General features: G+C 35.8%; 1 protein-coding gene across 6 annotated transcripts in view; it reads left to right on the plus strand.

Moving 5' to 3' along the window:
• The window catches only part of PTPN3 (protein tyrosine phosphatase non-receptor type 3), a 152,820-nt gene that overhangs the window by 89,666 nt on the left and 37,340 nt on the right, over positions 1-25,814 (plus strand). For 4 of the 6 annotated variants that reach the window (XM_061449070.1, XM_061449071.1, XM_061449072.1 and 1 more), the window contains exons 8-14: positions 3,720-3,840; positions 6,118-6,205; positions 8,683-8,771; positions 12,576-12,639; positions 17,870-18,042; positions 20,398-20,532; positions 22,002-22,178. In XM_061449070.1, coding sequence (XP_061305054.1) covers positions 3,720-3,840; positions 6,118-6,205; positions 8,683-8,771; positions 12,576-12,639; positions 17,870-18,042; positions 20,398-20,532; positions 22,002-22,178 — 847 coding nt within the window. Of the gene's footprint in view, positions 1-1,498; positions 1,613-3,719; positions 3,841-6,117; positions 6,206-8,682; positions 8,772-12,575; positions 12,640-17,869; positions 18,043-20,397; positions 20,533-22,001; positions 22,179-25,814 lie in introns of those variants that run through there. The other 2 variants (XM_061449074.1, XM_061449075.1) reach the window with 2 other exon arrangements.

The following is a 25,814-nucleotide window of genomic DNA, read 5'->3' on the forward strand; positions in this document are numbered from 1 at the left end:
TATCTTATTCTACTTTTGTGTTTTCTGGGGAAAACTGGAAATTGGGCCAGATTGACATGGTGGTATTTTGGTATTCTTAACATTCAAAATTAGCAACAAAATTGATTTCTGAAACTAGAACCAAACAAATAAGTATCTTGGTTGTGTAGCAGAAAGCTTGAATGTCAAAATTAGCTTGGTGTACGTAAGAACCACAGGCAAATTTAGCTTGGAAGGGGCTTATTCAAAGTCAGATCACGTTGCTCAGGGCCTTTCCAGTTCGGTTTTGCATTTCTGGTGCTGAAATTTGTTGACTTTCATCTTTTTTGGTTTTTGACTCAAACAGGAGTCTGGTTCTGTCTTTATTGCACCCTCCCTCCTGGGTAGTGGAAGGCAGAAATGAGATTAGTGCTGCCTTACCCTAGTATGTAAGCCAACTGACCATTAGTTTCTTTGAAGAAACTACTGAATAAATGAAATCTCAAAAATTACTGTAAGAGTTGTTGGCTTCAATGGCTTTTTTTGCTTCCGTGTGTATCAGACCTTCCCTCTATAAAACTGCTCTCCCTATCCCCTGGCCTTAATTCAGCAATATACCTGGTACTCGGGTTTCTCTTTCTAGGGAAGATGCATGTGTACCCGCAGAATTCATATTGAAATTAATCTGTACTACATGAGCACCCTTGTTCTTGGTCTTCCCTTTCTCTGTATCTGAACGTTATAAAAATTGGGGGGTGGGATGGGAAGGAGAGGTGTCCGTTTGAATTAGTCCTTTTCTTTGATGCCTTCTTGCACAAAAGTCTTTCTGCTGCCAGGAGAAAGAAACAAAAATATATACCTGTGACATTGTTCTAACTGAACAAATTCTTTGTACCTTCTGAAGAAAAGATGACTTGTTCAGGCTTCAGTAAGGCAGTTCACACCCTATGTGAACATACATGATGTCAGGATTTTTATTTGGGTTTTTTTTGTTTGTTTTTAAAAAAAAAAATTATGAATAATTACTGTATTGGGAGTTTGCACAACTACTGATTTGGTATGTTAACATGGGAATTCATCCACGGAAAATTATTCTGTGGCTGCTTGACTATTGCATTATTCTTTTACTAAGAATTATAAAATAAATATCCTTTTAATTGAAGCTGACTTTTCAAATGAATGGTCCATCATGTTCTTATTTTTAAGCTTTGTATATTAGATATAGAACTCTAAAATACAAGAATCTGAAATTCAAATGAGTGTGGTTTGTGATTTCCCAAATTAGAAATAGATCATTACTGCCCCTCTGTTGTCTTCTGGAGAAATCCAGTGAAGAGGTAGAAACCTCACATACGAGGTTTGATATGTCCTAATTTACTTTTTTTCCAACTTGGATAATTAAATTCTGCACAAGATCATTAGTCCTCCAAGATGTCTACTAATCAGCATTTATAGTTTCTCTTCAACTGTGACAGTTGGCTGGGGAGCTGAAGAAGCAAATAGTACTCTAAACTGCTCCCCCTTGTTGACATGACCTCAGGTAGCTAGGAGGAAGAGGATAAAAAGACCAGAGCACCCTCCAAATTTGGAAGATGAGCAAGAAGACTCTACCTCATAATGCATGAAGGAACAGCAGTTGCCCTCTTTAGAGAAGGTAAAACTACAGTAAAAACTTTTTGCCTAATGCAAATAAAATTGAAGCGGACAGTTACGTTGTCTTATTTCTGGCAATCTGGCCTCTTCCCGTTGACAAGAATGTAGTTCAAGCCTGCTGCAACAAACCTTGAAAATGTAGACTGTGTTTCATAGAAAAGGTGGATTGTGATAATCACTAATAAAGGAAAAAGTTTTCAATCAACTACTGTCATTGTGAAATTGTGTGTTTTATTTTTAAGCAGTTATTAACATACCTGTTTTGTTCAGAAAGTTTTTAATTGTTTTTACTGTTACAATAGCCTTAGTCTTGGCAGACTTGGACTTTTGTTAATATACAGATATTCCTAAAAATTATTTCCATTTCTTGTTATACTTCTGGATCTTCTGTCTTGTTGTTTTTGTGTTTTGTTTTCTTCTTCACATATGTTATTTGACAGAAGTGTTCAAATACACGTTTTGTTTCTAACGGTAAATATTTAGTCTTTTGCCAGCCATTTTGTAAACTAATTTAAAATTCAGGCTACCTTTTAAAGAGAAAGGGCTAAGCTTTGCAGAAACATCTACATTCAAAATAAGTTATTTACTGTTTATCATTCCATTTTTTATTTTTATATTTCCCTTGAGGCTGCCAATTAGGTGTGCAATTATAGTGGCTTTTGACTGCATTTGTCTGGGAATTGTTTCGTATCACATTCTGTTTTCTTGGCTATAAAAATTACGCTTTTTTGAATACTTACCTGGCAAATATTAGTTATCCCCTGCATTACAGATACTCCATAGTTAGTGTAGCTGTAAGTTATGTCTAAAGTCCAGAACTTTTCCCACCCCCCCCACTCCCCCCTAACCTGAATCAGTTAAATGACTCTTTCATACTTTGCATTTTCTGGAAATTAATGGTAGTAATATTGTTCCTAAAAGTAGGCTCTTTAACTTTGATTTAGCTGAGGGGCTTTCTATGCTGAATTGTTTGCAGTCTGTTGTGTTAATTTACAAGTCTTATAAGTAACTTCTGGGAAGCTTTAATGCTTTATAAAACGTATTTTATGGTCCTTAGGGAACAAGCAGATTAGTACAGGTTTTAATTACTTTCTTAAACATACCATATTTTTTTGTGTTGAATCTTAACTATTTAATGAAAACATAATTTGTGTTGAATTACTTGCTTAATCGAAGTTAGGTAAATTTGTGGCAAATAGACAAATACCATATTTGCAGCAAGCTCCCTGCTGTCCCAGACTGTGCACCTTTATAACAAGTAAAAGGTTTATGTATGTTTTCCAGGATATAAGCCCAACCTAGCTTTTAAAGAAAACTTGCATAAACTGAGGTTATAAACTTATGATCATATATACTTTCATTTTGTTTCAGATATACAACCAACTGTGGATCAGAATTAGTTTTTGTCTAGAAATTAGTAATTATTTCAAACCATCTAAGAATTAATATAATTTTTGAAGGTATAAAGTTTTAGGGAACTTTTTAGTTTATTTGGCTGTAAACATATATTTATTTTGGTAGCAGTTTGGTAATGTTATGTGAAAATCAGCAGTTATTTCTAGTGCTTTAAGTAACTCGGCTGAGTTCAGCTGAGGCAAAATAGACAATTTAATCGTTAGGACAGATCCACAAGTGGTAGTGTGAACAGTTTTTACCTGACAGTGTGAAGAGTAGATGCTTTCTGAGTCAGATGTTGTTGAAGACTTCTAGTATGTTATAGTCACATGTATATCAAATTGATTTCATTTACCATCTCTTACTGAAGCAATTTGGTTTTCTCTAACATCACAGTAGTGCATGTCTGTGCTGCTATGCCATGTAATGCCTGTCTGATGGGGGTACAGCTTGTGATGCAAAAGGGAGGCTATATAAGTAACTAAAAGTAATGAGTCATTCAGTGTCTGATATTATCATTATGGTAAGCATATTTGGAAAAAAGCCTTTCTTCTTCCTACAGTTCCCTGCATTGAACACTGCCTGTCTGTTGAGAAGTAATTTGTAATTTTTGCACTTCCCTGTATGTGTTTTAATGAGGAGAAGGAATTTCTTCTAAATAAGAATCAATTAACTATGAAAACTTTGTGTATCTGTTTTGTGTTTCCTAACAGCACAACTTGGAGACTATAATGCTGCAGTTCATCATCCAGGATATCTGTCAAATTACAGCTTTATACCAGAGCAGAACAAAGATTTTCTTACCAAAGTAGAATCGCTACATGAGCAACACAGGTAACATTAACTTTTAATTCTCCCTCACCTCTTAAGTTTTTAAAGATTAAAAAAAGGATGCCAAAATGAAGCCTAAAGATCTTAGTAGTTTCAGTACAAAGGCAGTTTTATTTCATATTGCTTCTATTAAATGAAATATTTGGGTTTATCATGTAGCTGGTATTCTAATCATATGTAGAGTATGATGCCAATGTGGTAAAATGTTTAAATGAATTTCTAGCTATAACAACCAGTAGATCAGTTGGCCTTCTCCGTTATTAATTGCAGCCATCTAGAATGCTGTACTAGATGGTTGAGGGTTTTTTTTGAATCAAGGACATTTGGCTGTTTTTTCCAATCCTGTATATTTTTCTGGTCTATCACTTGGGGTAAATAAAAGCAAACAAACATGAAACGTTTCAATGTGCTTTCTCTCCACTCTCCTGAATGTAATATACAGACTACAATAGATTATTCCAGTCAGTCTGCTGCTAATTACTCTTTTTGACCCTGCTGTTTTGTCTCTTGTAAGACTGCAGCTCCAGAATTAGTGCTCTTGATCAGATACTTGTAAGCTGAATGCAAATATGCCAACCTAAGAAATTATTATCTGTGAGCGTTTGAGCAAATGAAATCCCGGTCTCTCTGGACTTGTTCTCTCTGTCTGTATCTTTACTGCAACAGAGCTAATTCTCCACTCTCCTTTGGTTTATAACCTGAAATAGCTCCATATCTCCTCCTGATATTCCTTGACTTTTTTTGTCATCTTTCAGTACTCTCACCTCTCCCTCTTTTTTCTTTACTGCTAGTGGGTGTAGTGAGTAGTTCTGAACTTCAGGTGTGCTGCCTTGCTGTCCAGAACATGCATGTTGCATTGTTATTTATGGGGCAAAAAAAGAGATAATCACTGAGCTCTAAATGCAACCATTCCCTCTGTGTAGGTACCTAACATAGACTCCTTTCCTAGCAGCTGATATTCTGGAATGCAACAGCAAAAGCCTCTACTTCCAAATTAATTAGCAGTTTCCAGTAGGCTCAGGAGTTTTAAGAGCGAGACTTGTAGACAGGCATGAATAAATCTGCTGGTCTTTAGGAAGCATCATGCTGAGACTCTGAGGAGTCTTGAAGTAGTTAGTTTGAATTCATTTATTTAGTGCTGTCAGAGATATAAAACTGATTGTGTCCTGCGGAGAAAATACGGTAATTACTATTGGTCCAGACAGAGGTGTGATGAGAGGTCTGTGGGAAAGACTCATTTCTTTTCTGGGTCCTTTCAATAAAATTGATGCTTTCATTGAGTGGTTTTGGTAGAGTGAAGCCTTGATGACTGAGAGGTTTACAGTAGGTCATGGTAGTTGAAGTTCTGAATAAAAATGCTTGAGCAGACTGGACTGGGAAAAATGTTTCTTTATTGTTTTAACACCTTTTTTGAAACTTAGATCTTTAATACTATTTATTTCAGAGTGCAGGGAGAAGAAACAAATTATTGTACATCCTGGCAGTATTTCTTCCTTCTTTGGCATTCATAGTGAATACTTATGTCTGAGACATTGTTTTGACTAGGTCAGTACTGGTAACATACCTGATGAGAATGGATTACTGACTGGATTATTTGGTTTTAAAAACTTCTAGTAGATTCCATCTAGCCTTTCTGTGAAGATATACAATATGCTTATTTGAGGTATGGGGATTTTTGAGTTCTTGTTACTGGGGAACAAAATAACGTCAGAGTGATAGAAGCTTTCCAGAAGACCCAAAGATAGAATCCATGTAAGTCTTGCAGCACATTTCACGTCTAGTGGCAGAAGAAAAAGTATTTTAGGATTTATACATAGTAGATAAACTTGGATGGCTTTTCCTTTGTGAATTTCATAACTATAGCTTAATTTTCTTTCTCACCTTATTTTTTCTTTTTTAGACATTCTTGTTTCTAATCTTTCTTCTAAATTACCTCCTTCTGAGAGGCTGTGCAGTATAGAATATTTACAGATACATCTTCTTGTTACAAAGAAAGTTTTTATTGGGAAATTGGTTGCTCATCCCTTTAAACAAAACACATACAAATGATTTTTCAGAAGAACAGGTCCAGAATGGCTAAGGTATAACTTGCTCCATTTTTGAGAAGAGTTTAGGAGGGCCTTCACCACTGAGGAACTTGTGGCACTAGTTAATGAGGTTTATTTGTCAGACACTGGCCTGTGGGTTTCTTCTGGTTTCCCACATTTGAAATAAATATAATATCATGTCTTTTATTTTTGACTGTGGTAAATATGTATTTCTTTTTTTGCCTTCTTTCAGTGGCCTCAAGCAATCTGAAGCAGAGTCCTGCTACATAAATATAGCACGAACACTTGAATTCTATGGAGTGGAATTGCACAGTGGTAGAGTATGTTTACATTGTGATTTTTTTACCTGGAAAAAAAAAAGAAAAGTTGTGTGTTTTACATGAACTTAATAGCAGCAGAAAAATAACACTAGCGTTTAAGTATTGACTTTAATGTGTGTGTTGCTTTTATTTAAGGTTGGGTAATTTTTTAATACATTTTCAATGTAACATTAGGTGTTGGAATTTCAACCATCTAAGCTAGATCTCCTTGAAGGAGTAATAGTGTATTTTTAACATAAATTGTTTCAATACTGCAATATATTTTACTTAATAATCTTACTAAAGTTTATGATTGTCTTAGCGTGAAAACAAATGCTCTGTTTAGTGCTATGATGTAGTTGACAAGTGTTTTAAGAGTTCGTTTTCTCTGAAATTACTGACAGTGTTAAGAATATAGAAGATGTGGTTGTGACTTGGGTTTTTTGGTTGGATGGGTTTGGGTTTTGGTTTTTAAGTTTATTCTTGTATTTCCTGACTTCAGGCTAAATCTAAGCAGTACTTAACAGTGTGGAAGATGACCACTAAAAATCAATTTGAGATCTTTCAGATACAGCCTGTGCATTGATAGGAAACATGTCCCAGTATTTTACTGGCTGCTGGAATGTCATAAAATCATAGAATCTTGGGTTTGGATTTTTTTAGGTATAATAACATCAGTGAATTCATTTTAACAAATATCATGGGAGATTAGTATTTTGGACTGGGACAGAGGAGAGTGGGGAATGATTTTTATTTTCCTGGCAAAGCTCCTGGAGAAAATAGTTTAGCCTAAGTAATCCTTATCAAGTGTTTATTTCTGCTAATGTAGGTTTTCAGATTTTTCTCCTAAAGCTGTTTAAATCGGTATTGATTTTTAAAGGTAGAAAGCTGGAGTAAGCTCTAAGTGATAATAATACAGGGTTTTGCCCTACTTTAGGGTGGCTGTATCATGGTAGGGGCAGCTAACATACATGCAGTTTATCACCTGAAATACCTTAGTTTTCTCCCCAAGTGTTAAAATAAAGGGCTATCAATTCTCGATTCCTGCACGATGCTGGCATAAACTGGCAGTTCAGGCATTTCTTCCGATGGAGATTCATCCAGCTCCTCTAGCAACAGTTCTTGGCTAAGCAGAGCAGCAGGTAGCTGAGGATTACTAATAATTTCAGCCGATTCTGGTCTATCTTGAGCATATTTGAGCTGCTACCTGCCTAATGATTTTCTTTTATTATACTCTCAGAGGCAGCACTGATATTCTCATCTTGTCAGTATTCGGTATTAATGCACTATGTATTAAATAGATTGTGCTCATTCTCTATGTACTGCTCTGGTATTTCACTGGAGGTTTATAAATAATGCAAATTTTATTCAGCTTCATTCATTCATGTGCCATTATCGTGCTTCTATGCAACTATTTTTAAAGGATTTATTGTAGACTTTCCATTGTATTATTAGAGCTATCTGTTCTATTCTTCTGTACCCTCTTAATATAAAGAAATTGGGATTGGATTTACAAGAAAACTGTGTATTAACTGAGCACGGAGTACCATCTAGAGGAGCATCTAAGCTACTGAAGTCTTTAACAGAATCCATTACCTTTGGTCATCCTTAAAAATATAGTGTGCAACTACTTTTAAGTCAACCCTGATGTTTTAATCAATGGAGTCTACACTTACATGTGCATTTATGCACGTGTCCATCTCTATTTACTGATTTGTTAATGTATTCGTATGTGTTGATTACAGAGAAATAGGATGCCAAGACTTGTAACTTTTGTAACATCAGTTTGGGTTTAGACTCGAGTTGACAATTTGGTGTCCTCCCCAACCTTTTAATTCAAGCATTTGCTTATATAGAAGCATGTGTTTCCTCTTGAGTTTCTCAATACCTATAAAGGACTGTAAATGTGTTGATTAATTTTTCCAGATAAGTGTGTTAAGCTAATGGGCAGGTTTTAGTTTAATTAGCAATGGATTCTCTTTAGTGTATCATATATCCATGTACACGTATATATTCTTCTAGCATACTCTCTCATATGCAGAAATGTGGTCATCTCCTGCCCAGTCTTTGTTGGCAAGACCTTTTTGGAAAAATAAGGAATTGTTTTCTCTGTCTTTTTAAGCAGCTTAGTCAGGACATTTGTGTTCAGTTCCCAAAATTCTGTGACATTTACCTTGACTGGTCTTCAGAAGTACTTCGACTTCTTTCCCATGGAAAAATTAATAAGGCTGGACTTGAAAATTTAGTTTGATACTGATCTAAAGAATATCTAGAGTAGTAAGACGAACATTATAACTTGTTTTATTGAGTGAAAGTTAATTATACCTGGTAGATAATATCTGAGGAAAGAGTATGTGAAGAGAAATCCAAATATGTGGTTGAACTTTTGCCTCAGGAGTAGCAACTTAAGTATAGAAAACTTGAAAATTAATTTATAAGTAGATAAGTGGGAATAACACAAACTGCATCTGTGTTCTTACAGTATTTTTCTTTTGCAGGATCTCCATAATTTAGACCTCATGATTGGGATTGCATCTGGTGGAATTGCTGTATATAGAAAACTCATCTGCACAAGCTTCTATCCCTGGTAAAATCCTTTACTAGTAAAGAAATATGTCTAGCCTTTTCAGTCTTATTTTCATTTGCTGTAACATTTATTCCAAAGAAGCCTGCAGTGCATAAATTTCTTCATTATGGAATATCATTGTATTTGCTGGTATTGAGAGAGAAATTAAACCTGTTGCCTAGGCTTTTAATTTTCTAAGACTTTTGAACTCCTTGCACTATGTGAAGTCTTGAGATAATTCACACAAAGGTGTAAGTATATAATTAGGAGGACCCTCTGATCTTGGAGATTTGCTGTTGTTATATGCACCAATATGTCTTTGTAAACGAAACGAACAACAGTATTACTAGTAAAGCTCAACAGCTAATAGTCTGGGGTTTTTATCCTGTCCCTCAGCAAGAAGGTATTTGCTTCATCGAAATAAAATGTAGAATTACTGCTTTGGAGTTTCAGGTCTACTGGAACTTGGATAATATAGACAAATTTTTGAAAGTCATCAAACAAGGCTATGTAACGTAAACAAGGCTTACGTTACTTGTTAATAGAACATTAACAGGTTTTGGATTTTCAGGGAGAGACCTTTGCATTATTCTGTGATACTGAAAATCTTAGAATGTGTCATAATGCTTCTTTGTACAGTTTATTTTTTACAGCAGTGTGTACAAGAAGTCTAACACAAATGACATTAGAAATTAGTTAAGCTATAATTATTTATAGTACTTATGAGCTTTATTAGTTATCCTAAGAATGATAACATAAAATTAGAAATTATATGGAGGCTGGGCATTTCCATAAGGTTTTGTACTGGGTCAGAAAGAATTCTTTCCACTTTTTCTTATTTAAGATAAGTTGTGAATTTGTTTTGCATACTTTAGCAAGTAAAGCTTTATCGTGTTATGCATGATTTCATTATGTAATTTGTGGCAGTTTTCCTGTAGAATAGTTTCAGTAAGATGGCTTAGTGTTCTTAATCATGACAGAAAAGTGCATTCTAATGGGTTGAACTTGCTTTTTGCCCCTTAATTATATAAAAAGGTCCTTTTTAGAGATATTCCTTAAAGAAACAGGTCATTCCATTCTTTCATTTATGAACCCAACCATATAGGTATTTCCTAGGGGAAAACAATAAAACTGGTTTCAATTTAAATTTTGGTGGAAAATGTACTGCACAGTCTCTGGATTTTTCTTTTATTTCTTTGCAGTGAGTTGTATTTCAACTCACTTGGATGTTCTGTAGCCATCACAAATGTCTGTCAATAATGCTTTCATACAGCACAGCAACATGTTGTATTTTTCCATTTCTAATGCACACTAAGGGATAAAATACTTTTACCTTTCACCTTTGTGCCCTGAGCTCTGCCCTTTCATTTGTCAATCTCTCAGCTTCTCTAAACAACTGCAGGTTTTAAAAACTGCCAGCTGGAGGCACATTTTCTGTCTTGGGCAAGTCTTGCTCTGCCAACTTGGTGACCTCAGGTATGAGCAGATAATAGTTATTCCTGAACTCCATAGCAATGGCATTTTAAAATCCAGGATGATATGATTTATTCTTGTGAAGGAAGAGGGAGCTTTATAGCACATAAGACAGGAGGAATCCACAACTTCCTGTGCTTTTACTCTTGGAGAGCATAGAGAAATAAAATACAGAAGCTAAATCAACATTCACAAAAACATTCTCATTTACAAAAAGAAATTTAGGGAATATAACCCACAGATTTTTCATCTTAGGCAGCAATATTTTCAGTTGACAGCTAATGCAATTGTTCCAAGCTTTCCTACTCTCTCTCTAAAAATATCTTCTCGAGAAGAGCAAAACCTCACTACATAGGGGATAACTTTTTCCTATTTCTTTCTGAACGAATTAGTCTTATTTCTTTAGGTAGGAATGGTGTCCATTCCCTGCCCAGCCCAGTCTCCCTCACTCAAACAAGCAAACAAGGAAACTCACCAAAGCAGGCTACGCTGTGCTGCATTTCAGTATAAACTTTCAATTTCTTTTTAGACCTCAAAGCAGGATATATTTCTGTAATGTCTGGAGTTTTAATGTGTCATGAGCTGAAAGTGTGGAGGTAAGGAGATTCCTTACAGAGCAGGATATGCCTGAAAATACAAAAAGACCCTATTCAGATAATTGGAATAATATTTAGGCTTTTTATGTAACACCACTTGTACTAAGTAGTTTCTCCTGTAGGCTGAGCAGGCTTCACCATAAACGTGGTGGAACTCAAGGTGGCAGCAGACACCATCAAAGCACTCTTTCCAAAACTTTTAAGTACTCTGCAGCATTAGTGCATGACAATACAACTATGCCATATGGTAGTAGTCAAAGGGGACCCAAAAGTTTTCAGGAACAGAAGCAGTGACAGAGTACTGCCTTGGCAAAAGGCTGATTTTCAATCAAAGCAACCTACATAAAGAGCTGACTGATCAGTCAGAGGCAATCCAAGTCAAGACAAGTTTAAAAAATATCTCTGGATTTAATGTAGTTTTCTATATGCTCTGTAAAGTTATTCTTGGGGTTGCTTGACTGTTTTGTGATAATTTCCAAATGCATTTTGCAAGTAAAATATTATATTTATGGCAAAAACCATACAAGCACTCTACATAGGCAGCAATTGAGGTTATGCGTTAAATGCTATTCAATGTGTGCAGTTTCTTTGCTTTGAAAACTTCAGAGAAACTGCTAGAGGAATAGTGGGTAGTGGGGAATGAACAATATGTCCCACATGATGATAGCAATGCAGAAACTGAAGTAAAAGCTAAGATGACCTTCAACATGGTTCATACCTGATGAGGACTAAGATGCTGTGAAATGTTATCAGTTGACAAGAATATTCTGAAACTTCTAGCAGCAACCTTCCAAAATATTTTCATGGTGGGTTTTTTTTTTTCCTCAGGCAAATATTAAATGGTCAGACCTTAAATAACTTTCCCAAGGCATCCATATGATTCCAGCTGATCACAGATTATGCTGTTTTTTTTTCCAAAATATGTAGATTTACAGTTATTGAAGTAGAAGTATTGCAGAGAAAATTTAGGTATTTTAGGCAAATCTTGTTTTGCTGTAGGAAGGTGTGTGGGTTCCTAGCAGTTTGTTTAATTTAGCAAAACTGATAAGCATTTAACTATATTGAAAATTGCTTGAGCACCAATTCCAACTGTAATCCTTACCTTAGAAATTCTTTATTCATATTTATATATATATATATATGAGGTGTTTAGTTCTGTATAAAATTGTCACATAAGTTATGTAGGAATGTTAAATTAAGTGAAAAGTGTATTAACATTCATTATTAGAGTTTTCATACTTCTACAATTATGATTTTAACTACAGTGTTTAGTTATTCCTACAAGTGCATGGTATTTTTCACATTATGAAGCCAATTCTGTGAAGTGTCTGGGAAACATCAGATGTTGTATGACCAACCTTGTCATGTCATTAGGTTCTTAAATTTTGTTCCTTTAGTCACAGTTGTCATATGATTCTTAAGTTATAGAAACTTGACACGCTCAACATTTGTGCAGCTTGGTAAAGGATGTCATCAAGTTTTTGATGCAAGAATAGATTTGGTGGGAGAGAATTGCTAGTGAACTATTTAAGGAGTAAATGAGGAAGAATCTTAATTTTAAAAAGGCTTTTCCTTTTTAGCTAGAACTTTTCCTTTGATTTTCTTGACACCTATTTGCTAATCAACACAGGAGATGAGTATTATTCACTGAATATTTAATAGGTACAATCTTTTAGGTTTGCTGTATGTGGTATTATTTTTCATTGTTTTATCCCTCTTACTGTTTAGTATTTCACAGTCTGTTTCTTTCTTTTAGGGTAAATATATTAAAAATTTCCTTTAAAAGGAAAAAGTTTTTTATACAACAACGACAAAAACATGTAAGTAGTCCATTTTCTTTTGCTCAAGCAGTCATGTTCAATTTTTTTTTCCTTAAATGTGAAGACAATAAAATGTGGATGAGAAGGCTTTGTTGTGGTAACCTTCCTTTGAAATTCTGTTTTAACTTGGCCTTACTGTTCTGGTGCTCTTGTCATCTCTCTGTTTCCCATTGTTGTGTCCTTTCTGATACTGAATCCTTCCACATTCAGTCTGTTGGACTGTATCTTTGCTATGCAGGTTTCTTCTCCCTTGAGGACTTGGTAAATGCAGATCTTTAGTAACCTAGTTTCCCTTATCTTGTCAGTATCTGCTGTTCTGTTCTTTGATGCTCTTCCTGCCCTGTAGAGTTCCTTAGTGCAGTGAATCTACTAAACAGCTTAGGAGGACTTTGTGAGGTCCTTTCTGATTATGGGTCTCACTTCTGGGGGAAAGGATGATTCCTGAAGAAAGGTAGATCTCTGCAGCCAAAAGACATAAGGTTGGAAACGGGGATAGTGCTCCTCCTGCTGCATTTCACATGGACAGCTTTAGAAGTTGGCAAAATAAATGAAGATAGCTGATAAAGCTGATGTAAAAGTTTTCTACTTTAACAGACATCTTCATAATGCTGTGTGCTTTTTACAGAACAGAAGTTCTGTATATTAGTCTATCTAATGGGGGGGGGGTGGGGGGTGGATCTTGATTACAATGCTGTGCTGCCACAATATGAACAGATAAATTTAAACGTTCTTTTCTCTTTGTAAAAAGCTACCTGATGTTCTGGTCATGCAGAAATTAGTGACTAGCAGGTATACGTATATTTTCATTCAATTGAGGATAGAACTTGAATAGATAGTAAAAGGTAAATGTTAAAAGAAACCTAAACTTTATGAAGTCTCTTTCCAGTAATAAATGAGCTCTTTAAACTGATAAGAGTTGTGTTCCAAGAAGACTTTTTGACCCACACTGATTAGAAGGTCTGCTGAACACAGATTGCTATAGATGCTTTTTTCCTATCCAAAAGGAGAATGTTTTCATCCCCACCCACCCCCACCCAAGTTTTGTGGGTATCTTCCAAATTTGAGGAGTGTTCATGTATGAACTCATGCTTACTTTTCAGGGCTCATGTGTAAATGAAGTTACTATCTAGAGACACTGTTACTGTATGAATGCTTACACACATAGCATGCACAAATGACACTATTTTCTCTTTTGAGAGAGTATGTCCTAACCCACTGTAGAGGGATCTTAAGTTTTATGGAAGCTGTATGCTTCTGAATATACTGTTTCTGTGCAAACTTATCTCAGTCTGTGTGTATTTCACTGTATGAAGAAGCGAGTGATTGGCAAACTATTCTATTAGCTTGTGAGTGTACTTGTATTTGAATTACACTCAGTGTAATTATATTACACTTGCAAGTATTACCCTTTAGATTTGAGAATTAAAAATTCACTGATAAGTAGTCATTTTAAATTCTAAATATCTTCAAGTATACAAATATGGGCAAGCTTATGGACAGCAATTTCCAAATGTGTCTGTGAGAATGAATGTAGGAACAGAACCCTCTCTGAGGGGATTAGTAACAGGTAATAGTAAAATGAATGTATTTACAGGTTTTGGTGTTTTTTTTTAATATGGAAGAATTCAGTGACAATGTATAACAGTCTCTGGACTTAAAATTGTGTACAATGTGTGTTTGTTGCATAAAGACTTGACTGCTGTCAAAAATGGAATTTCTCTTTCTGGAGACCTTTGAAGAGGACAGTATTCTTAAAGCTTGCTCAATTAAGTGTTTGATAAATGGTGACAGTTCAAGGTCCTTGATTCTTTTAACTAATCTCCTTTTAAGTGATCATAGCTCTTTATTTCATAACCCTCTGAGATTACAGTAATGCACACTGTATCATGCTTAAAGATCTACAGAACTGTAGGAAAAATGGGGCCAGCATCATGACCTTTTTACTCTTTCTCAATAGATATGAAAAAGCAGACCAGGTGTGCTGTTAAATCTCTAGGTATATCCATCCTTGACACTTAGCCTCCTTTGCTTGAAATTTAGGGCAGCTAGCCTGCAGTACTTCAGTGATACTGCTGGGATAAGCTTTCTCTTGCAGTGCAGTAGGAGTGGGGGCAGCTGGATTACTAGAAGTTTTCTCCAGAATGGTAGGTCACTTGGGGTTTGCGTAGGTACGTGAGGGTGAAAATAAAGAAGATGGAAGAATGTGGAGAAAGCAGAGCAGATACTGCGTATTTATTGGCAAGATTTTATTAAAGTTCGTGAAAATGCTGTAACATTTCTGTTTTGTGTGTCATGTAGATTTCTTTACAGAATCTACAGAAAGTTCTCAGAGGCTATGAATTTGCAGTCATCTGAGATGTGCTGTGTTTATTTTCCTTATTTCTCTTACTCCTTTTTTTCTTATGACCCTGTTCTGAAGAGTCAGCTTACCTTATTTCACTTTCTCCCTGCTCCTCACCTTCTCTTTTACCCTCCCACTGCTTCAGTCTGTTGATCATCTACTTGATAGGAGTACACAATATTTCTGTATCTACTGAAGAGCTACATAAGGACTGGGGAGCAGGACTGATGAATCAGTGAATGTCTGATGCTATAAAAGCTCATGACATGTAGACTTAATGAAGGGTGCAAGATTTAAAATAGGAATAGAAACTATGCGGGTTTACAGGCAACATTTTAAAGCTTCCAGAAATGAAACTTTATTTCAAATGTGCTTATCTAATGCTTAAAACCAACTTCATTTTCTGCATATTAAAATATATATTGATATGCTGTAAATATTTTCAAATTCTCTGTGAATTATAGAGGCATACATCTGATGCAAAGTTCTTCCCTGATGCTGAAATAGCAAGACACTCACTTTAGCTATTGGGATTTGTTCCCTTTACCTTGGTGGCACAAATTTCTCTAATCCTCATTTCTTAATAACTATTAAAATACTGTTCTTTTTGAACTTGTTGGATGGACATTAGATACTTGGATCCTGCTAGAGCTGTCTTCACCTTTAAAACTGCATGGATTTAACAGCATGACTTGCAAGGTGGTCTGTTATTGAGCCAGATGGTTAACAAAATGTTTTGTTAATTTAAAAATGAAGTGCATCCTTCTGAAACTCCTGAAAGGATTTTTTCCTAATTTAAGTACCTATTTAGACTTTTAGCTCATTTAAAAGCTGCTATGAAGGTTCTGTGACAACAGTTGGGAAGAACACACTCTTGATGTAGAGAGCAAGATTAATTACTATTTTCAAACCTAAATTTAAGCCCAAGATATTAGGTGTACTTAATTCCTTATCTTTATGCTATGGCTTTACAGTACAATTGAGATGTTTGGATAAAGTAATTTTTTGTGGCAATTGAAATTTCAGTACTCCAGGCTAACAAAAATACCAATACACTTCCTTTTGTTTGTCTTTTGGAGTAGTAAAACACTTAAAGTAGCATTTAACCACCATAGAATGTGCACAAATGCCATTTGTCATTACATCTTTAAGTGATGTATGCTTTTTGTACTGCAAGAAATTCTGAGTTAAAATTTCACTATGCTTGCACACTTTATTTTTATATGAGCTAATTAGAAGCAACTGTGGCAAACTGACAAAGATATGAATTGATTCCAGTATACATGAGGCTCAAATAAAAAACCCTGTTTCTTAAACAGAAAAACATTCCTGAAAGTTTTCATCAGGTAAATGTTTTGCAGTGCCTATGTAAAACCAAGAGGCAAATCCTTTTTATCTTTCTCTTAAGATTCTCATTGGTTTTCTAAAATAGTGACTTCAATTGCAGATTCTCTGAACTAGTCTTAAAGTGATTTGCAGAATGTGACATTGTTCTCTGATACGGGGCATTTGTAAAATGTTGCCTAGAAATAAAAGGAATACAGGAAAACCAGATTGAATATTCCAGCCAAAATGTTCTGTAGTTACTTCCTAGCAGTATTGTTGCTGTGGGAAAAAAAAAAAAAAAAGCAAAAGGACAATAGCAACTAGAAATCAAGGTGTTACCAGATGGGACCTCTGTTTCTTGCTGGACTGGATGAGAAGGCTGTATTAGGTCTTTGAGTCCTTTAATAAAATGTCTTTGCAACATAAATCCTGACTTTCTGTGAAGTATGAGCTAGAAAGGGCTTTACCGGGTTAGTTGCCTGCCTAATTATATGCCAAGATGTCAAAATTCAGTCATAATTCAGAGCAGCTGGAAAAAGATGAGCAATGAAATTGAAAACTTGCTTTTTCTTCTCTAAAGTGCTGATCTGTATCAGCAATTAACTCGGGTCTCACATTATCTTCCTTTCTCCTCTTTGCTTTACTCTTCATTCCACTTTCTTTGCATCAATAACTGTATTAACTAACCAAAGCTTATCTTGTACAAAGATTTATCTGAAATAGCTCCACAAGTGCTATGGTTGGTGAGGGCATAAATATGGGTGGCACAATTGTGTTACAACAGTGTTTCACTGGCACTTCGGCACTGAAGTTACAAGTAAGAATTTGCACCAAGACACACAAGCTTTGTATTATGCTTTCTTTTAATTTCCTCAGTGGCCTCATGTTATCATCCAGGAAATATGATTGAATTTGGACAGCAGTAGCAGCAGCTTCGATCCCATCACAGCTATTTTCTTTCCCCCAAGATGGATCACTGTTAACATCCTTAGTATTTTCTATGAGATTGTCAAGGAGATGATTTTTGCAGACTGTGGCTCTTGAAAGAACATTATTGAGGTCTTACATGAAGAGTTTGAATTTAAAGATTGGGGTTGTTTGTTTTTTTTTCCTTTTCTACATTACACCCTTAATGTAATGTTTAAAAGAGGGTTTTTTTTGTCATAGGGGCTCAAGATATGACTGGAAACCTGAAACTCTATTTAGCTACTTAATATTACACTTGTACATGCAAAATTTTTGCCATTCTAGACTTAAATATTTCCTTAACACTGTAAGGATTAGAAACTGAAAAACTTAATAGTTTTCAATATTGCTTAAATTTGTGGAGTGCCCATTTTTCAATTTAGAATTTCATATAATCACAGGGCTATTTTGACTCTCTCCAGCTCAAAATCTACTAATTCTACTCAAAATTCTACTAAATCTACTCAAAATTTTTTGTTTCCCTAAATGCATTTTTCCTTTTAAGAGAAAAGTAATTTTATTGCTGTTTTATGAGCTTATTCTACTGTGTTTGATCTGCTTGTATATATTGAAACATGGCATTTCTTACTCTTACAGAATGAATCCAGAGAGCATATTGTTGCCTTCAACATGTTAAATTACAGAGCATGCAAAAATCTTTGGAAATCTTGTGTAGAGCATCACACATTTTTTCAGGCAAAGAAGTCACTACCTCATGAAAGAAAGATACTGTCAAATTATTGGACCCTGGGTTCTAGAAATCCAGCAAAGTAAGTATTGTGTGAAAGTATGTATTGCTTTGTAGTGTGAACAAAAGGATTTGTATCGGTGATAGCTCAAGTTGGAGTGACAGGTTTCGGTTCTGCATATAGCTGTGTCCCAGTCTGTATGCAAGCTATGTCTTCAATAATTCTTTTCGTCGAAATTGTGTCAGCATTGAAGGAGGTTGCCTTCAGATTTCACCACCTTAAGTATCACAGCTTTTTAATCAAGAATTTGTGGCTTTCTTGTACTGCATTCTCTTACACTCATGTGAGGCACATATCCTACTGTTTATTTCATCAGATAGTTGAACTCTTGGAACCCTTTAGTACAGTTTCTTATTTGCACATCTCTGTACCCTTCTAGGTTCTCTTAGCTTAAGGTAGTAGTGACATTCTATTTAAATTAGGCTCTGAGTTGCATAAATTGCCCTTAAACCTTTCTCTAAAGGCAGGCTGAATCGTATGTCCCAGATTCTGAGAGGTAAATTCATTCAGCATTTCTGGACTGAATGCTGAATAACCTCTTCTAGGTGCATTCTTATTCCTTGCTGAAAATACAAAAAAAATACTTATTTTTTTCCTACAAAGGATAACCTTGATAATAGGTGAGAGTAAGGAACTGTCACCTCAATATGTTACAACCCATTCCAGAAAGGCGTTGGCAACCTTTCAGTATGTTGCTGTGAAGTATGCTTGTATTTGACATCTGAAGAACAGCTATTTGGAGTTCAAGAGATTGTTCTGTACCTTAACTGAAATGTCTAAAGAATATATTGTTAAAGTGATTCTGTGGACAGGGTTAGGGGTTTGGATTAGGGGTTGGAACTCTGGCTTCCATCACACAAGTTACATTGCACCTCAAAAGTCACCTGCATTGGAAAAGGCATGAACAGGCCTTTGTAAGAAAAGGGAAGCTGATTAATGCAAGATATGTGGAATTCTTCAAGATGCATTTTTTGTAATAAATCTTCCTTTTCTACTCTCCCTCTCTGCTTCACCCATATAAGGCTTCTTTAAAAGAACTCTTTGGGTTTGTAGAGGACCAGAGAAGTTTGGTGGCTTATCGCTGCATACAGAAGACTTACAGAAATAAAATGGGTAATACAGGGTAATACAGGCAAAAGCTTCTCATGAGTTCATGGACTATGTGTTAACTAAGATTGAAAATACACATGGGTAACTGATTTTGATATGTTGACACTTCATATTAAGTTTTCCCTCTTAGTTTTTCAAACTGGGAAAAGCTTTAAAAGTACATGTTTGGAAGATGAAGGAATTAATTTGCTTTATAAACATGAACAAGATATGTAAAATACTTCAGAATGTAAAAAGAATGGTTTGGGTTCCTTGTTATCTTTTACTTGTTTAAATGAAAAGCAGCACAATGTGAGGCATACTTAAGGTTTGATATTTGCATGAGTAATATTCACAGCGTAAACTTTATGCAACGTAAACTTGATTGCATACTGTGCTATCCCAGCTGCCCATTGTGTACTGCACAGGACTTAGTAAGCCAAACGTGGTTTCTCAGAAATTGCTTCTTTTACCTGAGAAATCTTAGGCCTGTAAACTTGAGAATGGGGAACTTATTTCCCTGCTTGTCTTGTAGAATGCTGTGTAAAAAGTTGTATAAAAGTTAGTTTATCTCAATTTTAATATGGTTTAAATTTTTCTTTATGCTGTATAATTCCATTATTAAGATACTTGTATTGCTTTCCTAGCTGAGGTTCAGGTTCTGATGCAACCCTTATCTTGTCAGGCTCTTGTCACAAGAAGTAGTGCAGACTTGGAGATCTGATTTTCATGTCAGATCTTTCTCTTATGTTTTATTGCTGTGAGGAACACATCACTCAAATTTGGCTTCCTTCTGGAAACACTGTGGTCTGGTGTAGCTCTTACTTGGTGATACAGCAGATAGACGGTTAAAGTAGTCCTGTGTTCAGTGAATTAGTAAATTGTTATGCCTTTGTGAGTTTTAACAGTCACATGTAGAATCTTTTGCCTGTACTTGAACCATGTTTTTTTTAGGCACTCAGTTCAGTGCCAATAAGACATACCAAATTTCCTGTTTTCCCCTCCATCTTCTTAAACACAACTGGGTTGAAAATAACTCTCAGAAAAAGTTATTTTTGCGCAGGCTTGTGATTAGCATTGTAGGAAGAATCAACAAATAGTTTTATTACCACAAGTGAAGGACAGCAAATGGCTCTGTGAGAATGCAAATACACAAATAAAGAGGGGTAAGCACGGGGGACTCTTTAAAACACATTAATTATAAAATTGACTTTGAGAAGTATATTTTATGTCATTTAAGTTTTCTGCGCAAAGTAATTAATGCAGTGGTTTTTTATTTCTTTTCAGGTCTGTAAACAGCCAGTACTGCAGAAAAGTTATAGGTGGGATGGTCTGGAACCCATCTATGAGACGATCTTTATCTGTTGAGCATCTAGAGACCAAAAGCCTTCCTTCTCGATCACCTCCTGTTACCCCTAATTGGTAAATCCAATTTCAGCTTTTCCCACACCTTCCAGCCTCCTACCTTTTCTTGTTGTATGTACTCCAGCAGAATAATTATGTCATGTGTACATATACATTCAAACATAGTTATTCTGAGAATACATATGACAACAGGAGAAGAGTGGGTGTCTCTTATCTCAACTTTAGCAAGGCTTTTGATAATGTCTGCCAAAACATTATAGCCAAGTTAAGACACTGTGTTCTAGAAGGGTGGATAGCAATACAGTTTAAAAAAATATAAATTAAACAAAAATAAAAGTATGTCTGGACTCAGAGGGGAGTTGTTTTAATGGGTCATACTTTGCCTGGAGGCCAATAACAAGTGGAGTACTTCAGAGGTCTGTCCTGGGACCTGTCCTGCTTAAAATCTCTGTGACCTGGAGGAAGCAATGGAGTGCTTGCTCATTAAGTTTGCAGACACCAACCTGGAGGGGTGAGTCAATATGCCTGGGGCAGGGCTGCTATCCAGTGGGACCTTGGAAGTCTGGAGAAATGGGCCAGTAGGTACTACATGAAATTCAGTGAAGGCAAAAACAATGGCCTGGGAAAGAAGAACCCAGTGCAACACTATTGTCTGCAATGCAACCATCTGGAAAAGGATTTGGTAATTTTAGGTAGCAAGCTGTACATGAGCTATGTTAATACCTGGTAGACGAAGGGAAGTGGTTATCCCCCTTTTGCTCAGCATTCATTAGACCTTATTAGAATGCTGCAGCCACTTTTGGGTCTGCTATTACAAAATGGACACTGACAAACTGGAGCAAACTCAGCAAAAGCCAGCAACCACCAAGGTAGCCAGGAGGCTGGAGCACTTACAAGGAGAGGCTGAGACAACTGCACCTTTTCAGCCTGGAGAAGCAAAGTTTTCTCAAATGCCTAATAACATCCTAGCAATACTTAGGAGGAGGCTATCTGGAGGATGAGGCCAGATTCTTTAGTGTTGCATAGGGGGAGGATGAGGTAACACATATGTATGTTGAAATGAGAGACTCTGGACATAATGCAAAGCTACTTCAACACAACGAGAGCTGAGCGGTGGTTGCTAAGAGAAGCTGTGAGCTCTCCATCCTTCCAAGTTTTTTGATATCTGACCGGATAAAGATTTAAGCAGCCTGCTCTGACCTCAATTGATCCTGCTTTGAGCACAAAGTTGGACTAGATGACCTCTATGTCTCCCTTTGAACCTGAATTATCCTACAATTAGAACTAGCAATACAAGTAGCATTTTAGAGGGAGGGGAGATCTAATCAGTTCTGTGTACTGAACCTAGCAATGTATGATTGCCTAGTATACCATATTAGATGTTTAAAAATTATTTAGAGCAAGACCTATAGGCCTGTCATGAAGATTTCAGAACACAGATTTCAATAGCATAGAAATTTCACTTGGATAAAGTTTTAGAAATTACTCTGATCTTCCAACTTGTGTTTGTGTTCCTTATTTTTAAGGCGGAGTCCTAGACTACGTCATGAAATTCGTAAACCACGACACTCATCTGTAGATAACCTTACAAATGAGATTAGTTATATTACTGAAACAGAGGATGTTTTTTATACGTATAAGGGCTCGCCAACCTCAAAGGACAGTGATTCAGAGTTCTCTCAAAACCGTAGTCCACAGAGGAGGTAAGGACATCTGCAAATAATTCATTGCCTGTTTTTACATTTTATAAAAACACCAAACAAAATCCCAAAAGGCTTTAGTATAAAACAGTCACCATTGGTTATAGCATTAAAATGAGCTCAAACAATGTTGGTTTTGCATTAGCTTTATTTTGACAAATTGCAAAACTCCAAATGCTGTGACACAAAAGCCAGTTCTCAGTCATTGAGTTCTCAGTAAAATTAGAGACTCTGTTAAGGCATGCCTGCGCGTATCTGTAATATCCTGTTTCCTAGTAGCTTCTGCAACTCTTTCCTACCTGTTATAAACTTTTACTTTTTTTTTCCTGTTTTGAGGAGGGGAGGGAGGAAGACTTCAGCTCAGCACTGTCAGTTGAAAGAGTGTATTTGAGTGAAGACAAGAACATAATGATGCTAGCGGTCATCCATCTTTTTCTCTCAGAGGAACTGTAGATTACTGGTCTAATGGCAGTGCCTGCCTTTTGCCTACAAGCATTTTTGCTGTATTCCTTGAGGACCAGATTTAATCTCCCCTGCAGCACTCTGACCACTGCTAGCTTTGCTTCCAGGGCTTGAAGCAGCTATCTTTGTGCACTGATTGTTTTCTCATATATTACATCTCACTCTTATTTTACAGTGGCAGCTTAATGAGCAACTTCAGATTAACACAATATTAACTTCAGAATTAATGTAGAAAGTCATTGATTGTTCAGTCTCAAAGACAAAACCCAAACCAGAGCCACTTTAAAACTCTCAACTGGGAAAATACTATGTATTAAAATGCACGTTCATGTGTAATGTTGCAAAAGGAATATGGTTTCCAGTGATCCTTAGTAACTTTAAGGCAAGATGTATTTTGAGAAGCAACGTATTAATGGAAGCTGATAGGACTCGTCTATCTCTGTGCTAGTGTGCAGCTGTTAAGTGTAGCTTTCAAGAATGGATTTAAACTGTTTTCTTCAAATTTTAATACAGTAATATTGTTCTACGTTACAGCAGAGAGGTTTCTATAAGAAAAGGGAAAAACTATCATGGGTCCATATTTGGAGTTTGTCACTGTGGTGTTTTAAATTGTTCTATTTTTCTGACTGGAAGTCAGATGAGCCTTAGTACTAGTAGTATCAGTAATAGCCATGATAATATATAAAACAATGTGTCTAGATGCTGTGAAGTCATAGCTAGAAAGCCATGTCTTTCCTGTGCTTTAACATTTACAGATTATACACTTTTAGTAGTATTTTATGAGTAAAAATAATGTGGCTGACCATAACAGGATATTATGAGGATAGAAGCTGTAGACGGAAAACTAAGTTGCCATGCTTTATTCTGTAACTGGTAGACTGTATCCTGCCAGTTAGTATGTTGTTGGTTTTTTTTCATTTATTTTCCTTTTCCTTTTCTTCCACTGTATTTTTTCTCTTTCGTTCCTGTTTCACCTGTTCTATGCCTACTGAGAATGGAGTGGGAAAACCTGTTTTTATGCAGTTTCTTGTACAGTGAAAATAGGATGTTCCAAATTTGAAAATAGCTACTGCGCTGTATCTGAGTAATATCACTCACTGTGGGGAAGATGGCTGTTATTACCTCATATAAATCAAATTTTCTATATGTCTTCTCCCCAACACATTCTTGGTATCTTGGGTCTGTTTGTAATATTTAATACTATGCAGGTGACTGGAAAAATGCTTACATAAATCTAATGAATTTAAATTCCAAGTGTGTGTTTTGGAAGAAGAATGGAGTACATGGAATGAATGATCCTTTGTTGCACTGATTGTTAGACCTTTGCGAAGTAAAATGGTTATTAATACTTTCTTTTTTAACAATTGAGGTGAAATATACAGTAACCATACAAATAAAGAGTTTCTTCTCTACACCGATGTTTTTAGCAGTTCATGCTAGTCCATGTCCCATATTTTCTGCTTTTATATTCTTACAGTACTTACTAGTTACCTCACTGCCCTTGTTGAAAGATGTAAAGTAAAATTAAGTATTACATGTGAAGTAAAGTCTGTCTTTCCCTGATTTTTTTATTGGAAGAGAGGATCTTATCCTTTCAGCTAAAGCTGGTTTTTAAGAAAAATGTTTAACTTGCCTGTCTTTGGTATTAAATGAGGGTACTTGTTCTGGACTTTTGCCACACTTCAGGAATATTTAGATGTTAACTATAGAACACCTCACAGTGTACTGTTAAGTCTTGACATAATTGAAGCTTGTTATGGAAAAAAAACAGATTTGCAATTTCAGTTTTTGTTTTTCGTTAGAGGCGAGCTGAAGATAGCTTCTTATAGCCCTGCTAATATATATTGTCTTTAGAGAGCTGTGGCTCTTTTCTGCTACTAGCCTGCTGTCTGAGACTATGAAGAAGGTGTAGTTAGTGCTAATTATAACTAATGAATAACTTTGGTATGAAAAAAATCTGAAGCATTTTTTGAGAGGTACTGGCAGTACAGGTACGTGTATGATGCTGATTTTTAATCGCTGAACTTTTATGCCTGGGACCTCAAATCTTAATTATAACCATGCAGGTGCTTCACTTTTGTAAACTAAATATGTTCACATCAGTTTCATTTACTGTATCCGAGGCTCAAGACTGCAAGTTGCAGTTAGCATGGCGTACGGCTTTTTTCTATTTTTCGGGCTGCCATCAGCATTTTTGGGGCAGAGGGATAGTATTCATGTGTTTCACTTCAGCCCTTGGGTAATATGTTAAGTCCTTTTTGTCAAAATGACAAGTGGTCCAAGATAGACCTACCTTCAAACTGTAGTGATATAGTACTTCTTGAGACAAATATCTAGGGAAAGCTCATATGACAAGACTTGCTGTGTACCTAACCCTACCTGGCAGGTGTCAGAACTATAGAAGCCACCGCTGCTGGCAGAGTACATCCACCTGCATTTATTTCCCTATACACCTTTTCTTATCTCCTGCCAATACCAAGTGTAATAATTTTCGTAATAATCTTTTTTCTTCCTTGCTCTATTTACTCACTTAAGGAAATCAATCAAACTATTTCTGTAAAACATTACACAGTTTAGAAAACAAATTATGTGAAAGAGCTCTTAGTTTAGAGAGCATAAAACATGCCAATTGTTAACATTTCTTCTTCAATTTCTGTAAATATATTGTACTGTATCAACATGTCAACACCTAGAACTGTTTACTGCTAAATATTTTAAATGAGCATACTGGAGATGAGGGCCAAGAATATTTTGTATGTGTTATATTCTTTCCCTGAAGAGCATAGTGATGTTTTTAAAATGTGCTTTGTGTGAACATTCTAGCTTCTAACTGAAATTTATGAGGTAAATCCTACAGGCTGTGACCGGAAAAAGAAAGTTAGAAAATAGAGCAAATTATGGACATAGATGAACTACGGAAAGCCAGGGGCAGGCTTGTGAGTCTTGTCTTTCGTGTAGCTGGACTGCTTCTATGACCTAAATTACCTTAAGTACTTTCACATTCAAGTGCAATTTGAGGCTCAGACATAGTAAAACGAAGCAATTTTTCTCTCTCAGATTAGTGTCTGCAGAAAAGATTGGAGCTGTCTATTACATAGGTATTATAGACAAAAAATTGCTCTAATCACGAATTAACATATATTAAATAGAGCTTTATTCACTGGGCATGAATAGGTT

Source organism: Pezoporus flaviventris, unplaced genomic scaffold (genome assembly GCF_033815535.1).
Source record: "Pezoporus flaviventris isolate CSIRO_AGI_PZ_B2104156 unplaced genomic scaffold, CSIRO_AGI_Pfla_v1 ptg000007l, whole genome shotgun sequence".
Lineage (NCBI taxonomy): Eukaryota > Metazoa > Chordata > Aves > Psittaciformes > Psittacidae > Pezoporus > Pezoporus flaviventris.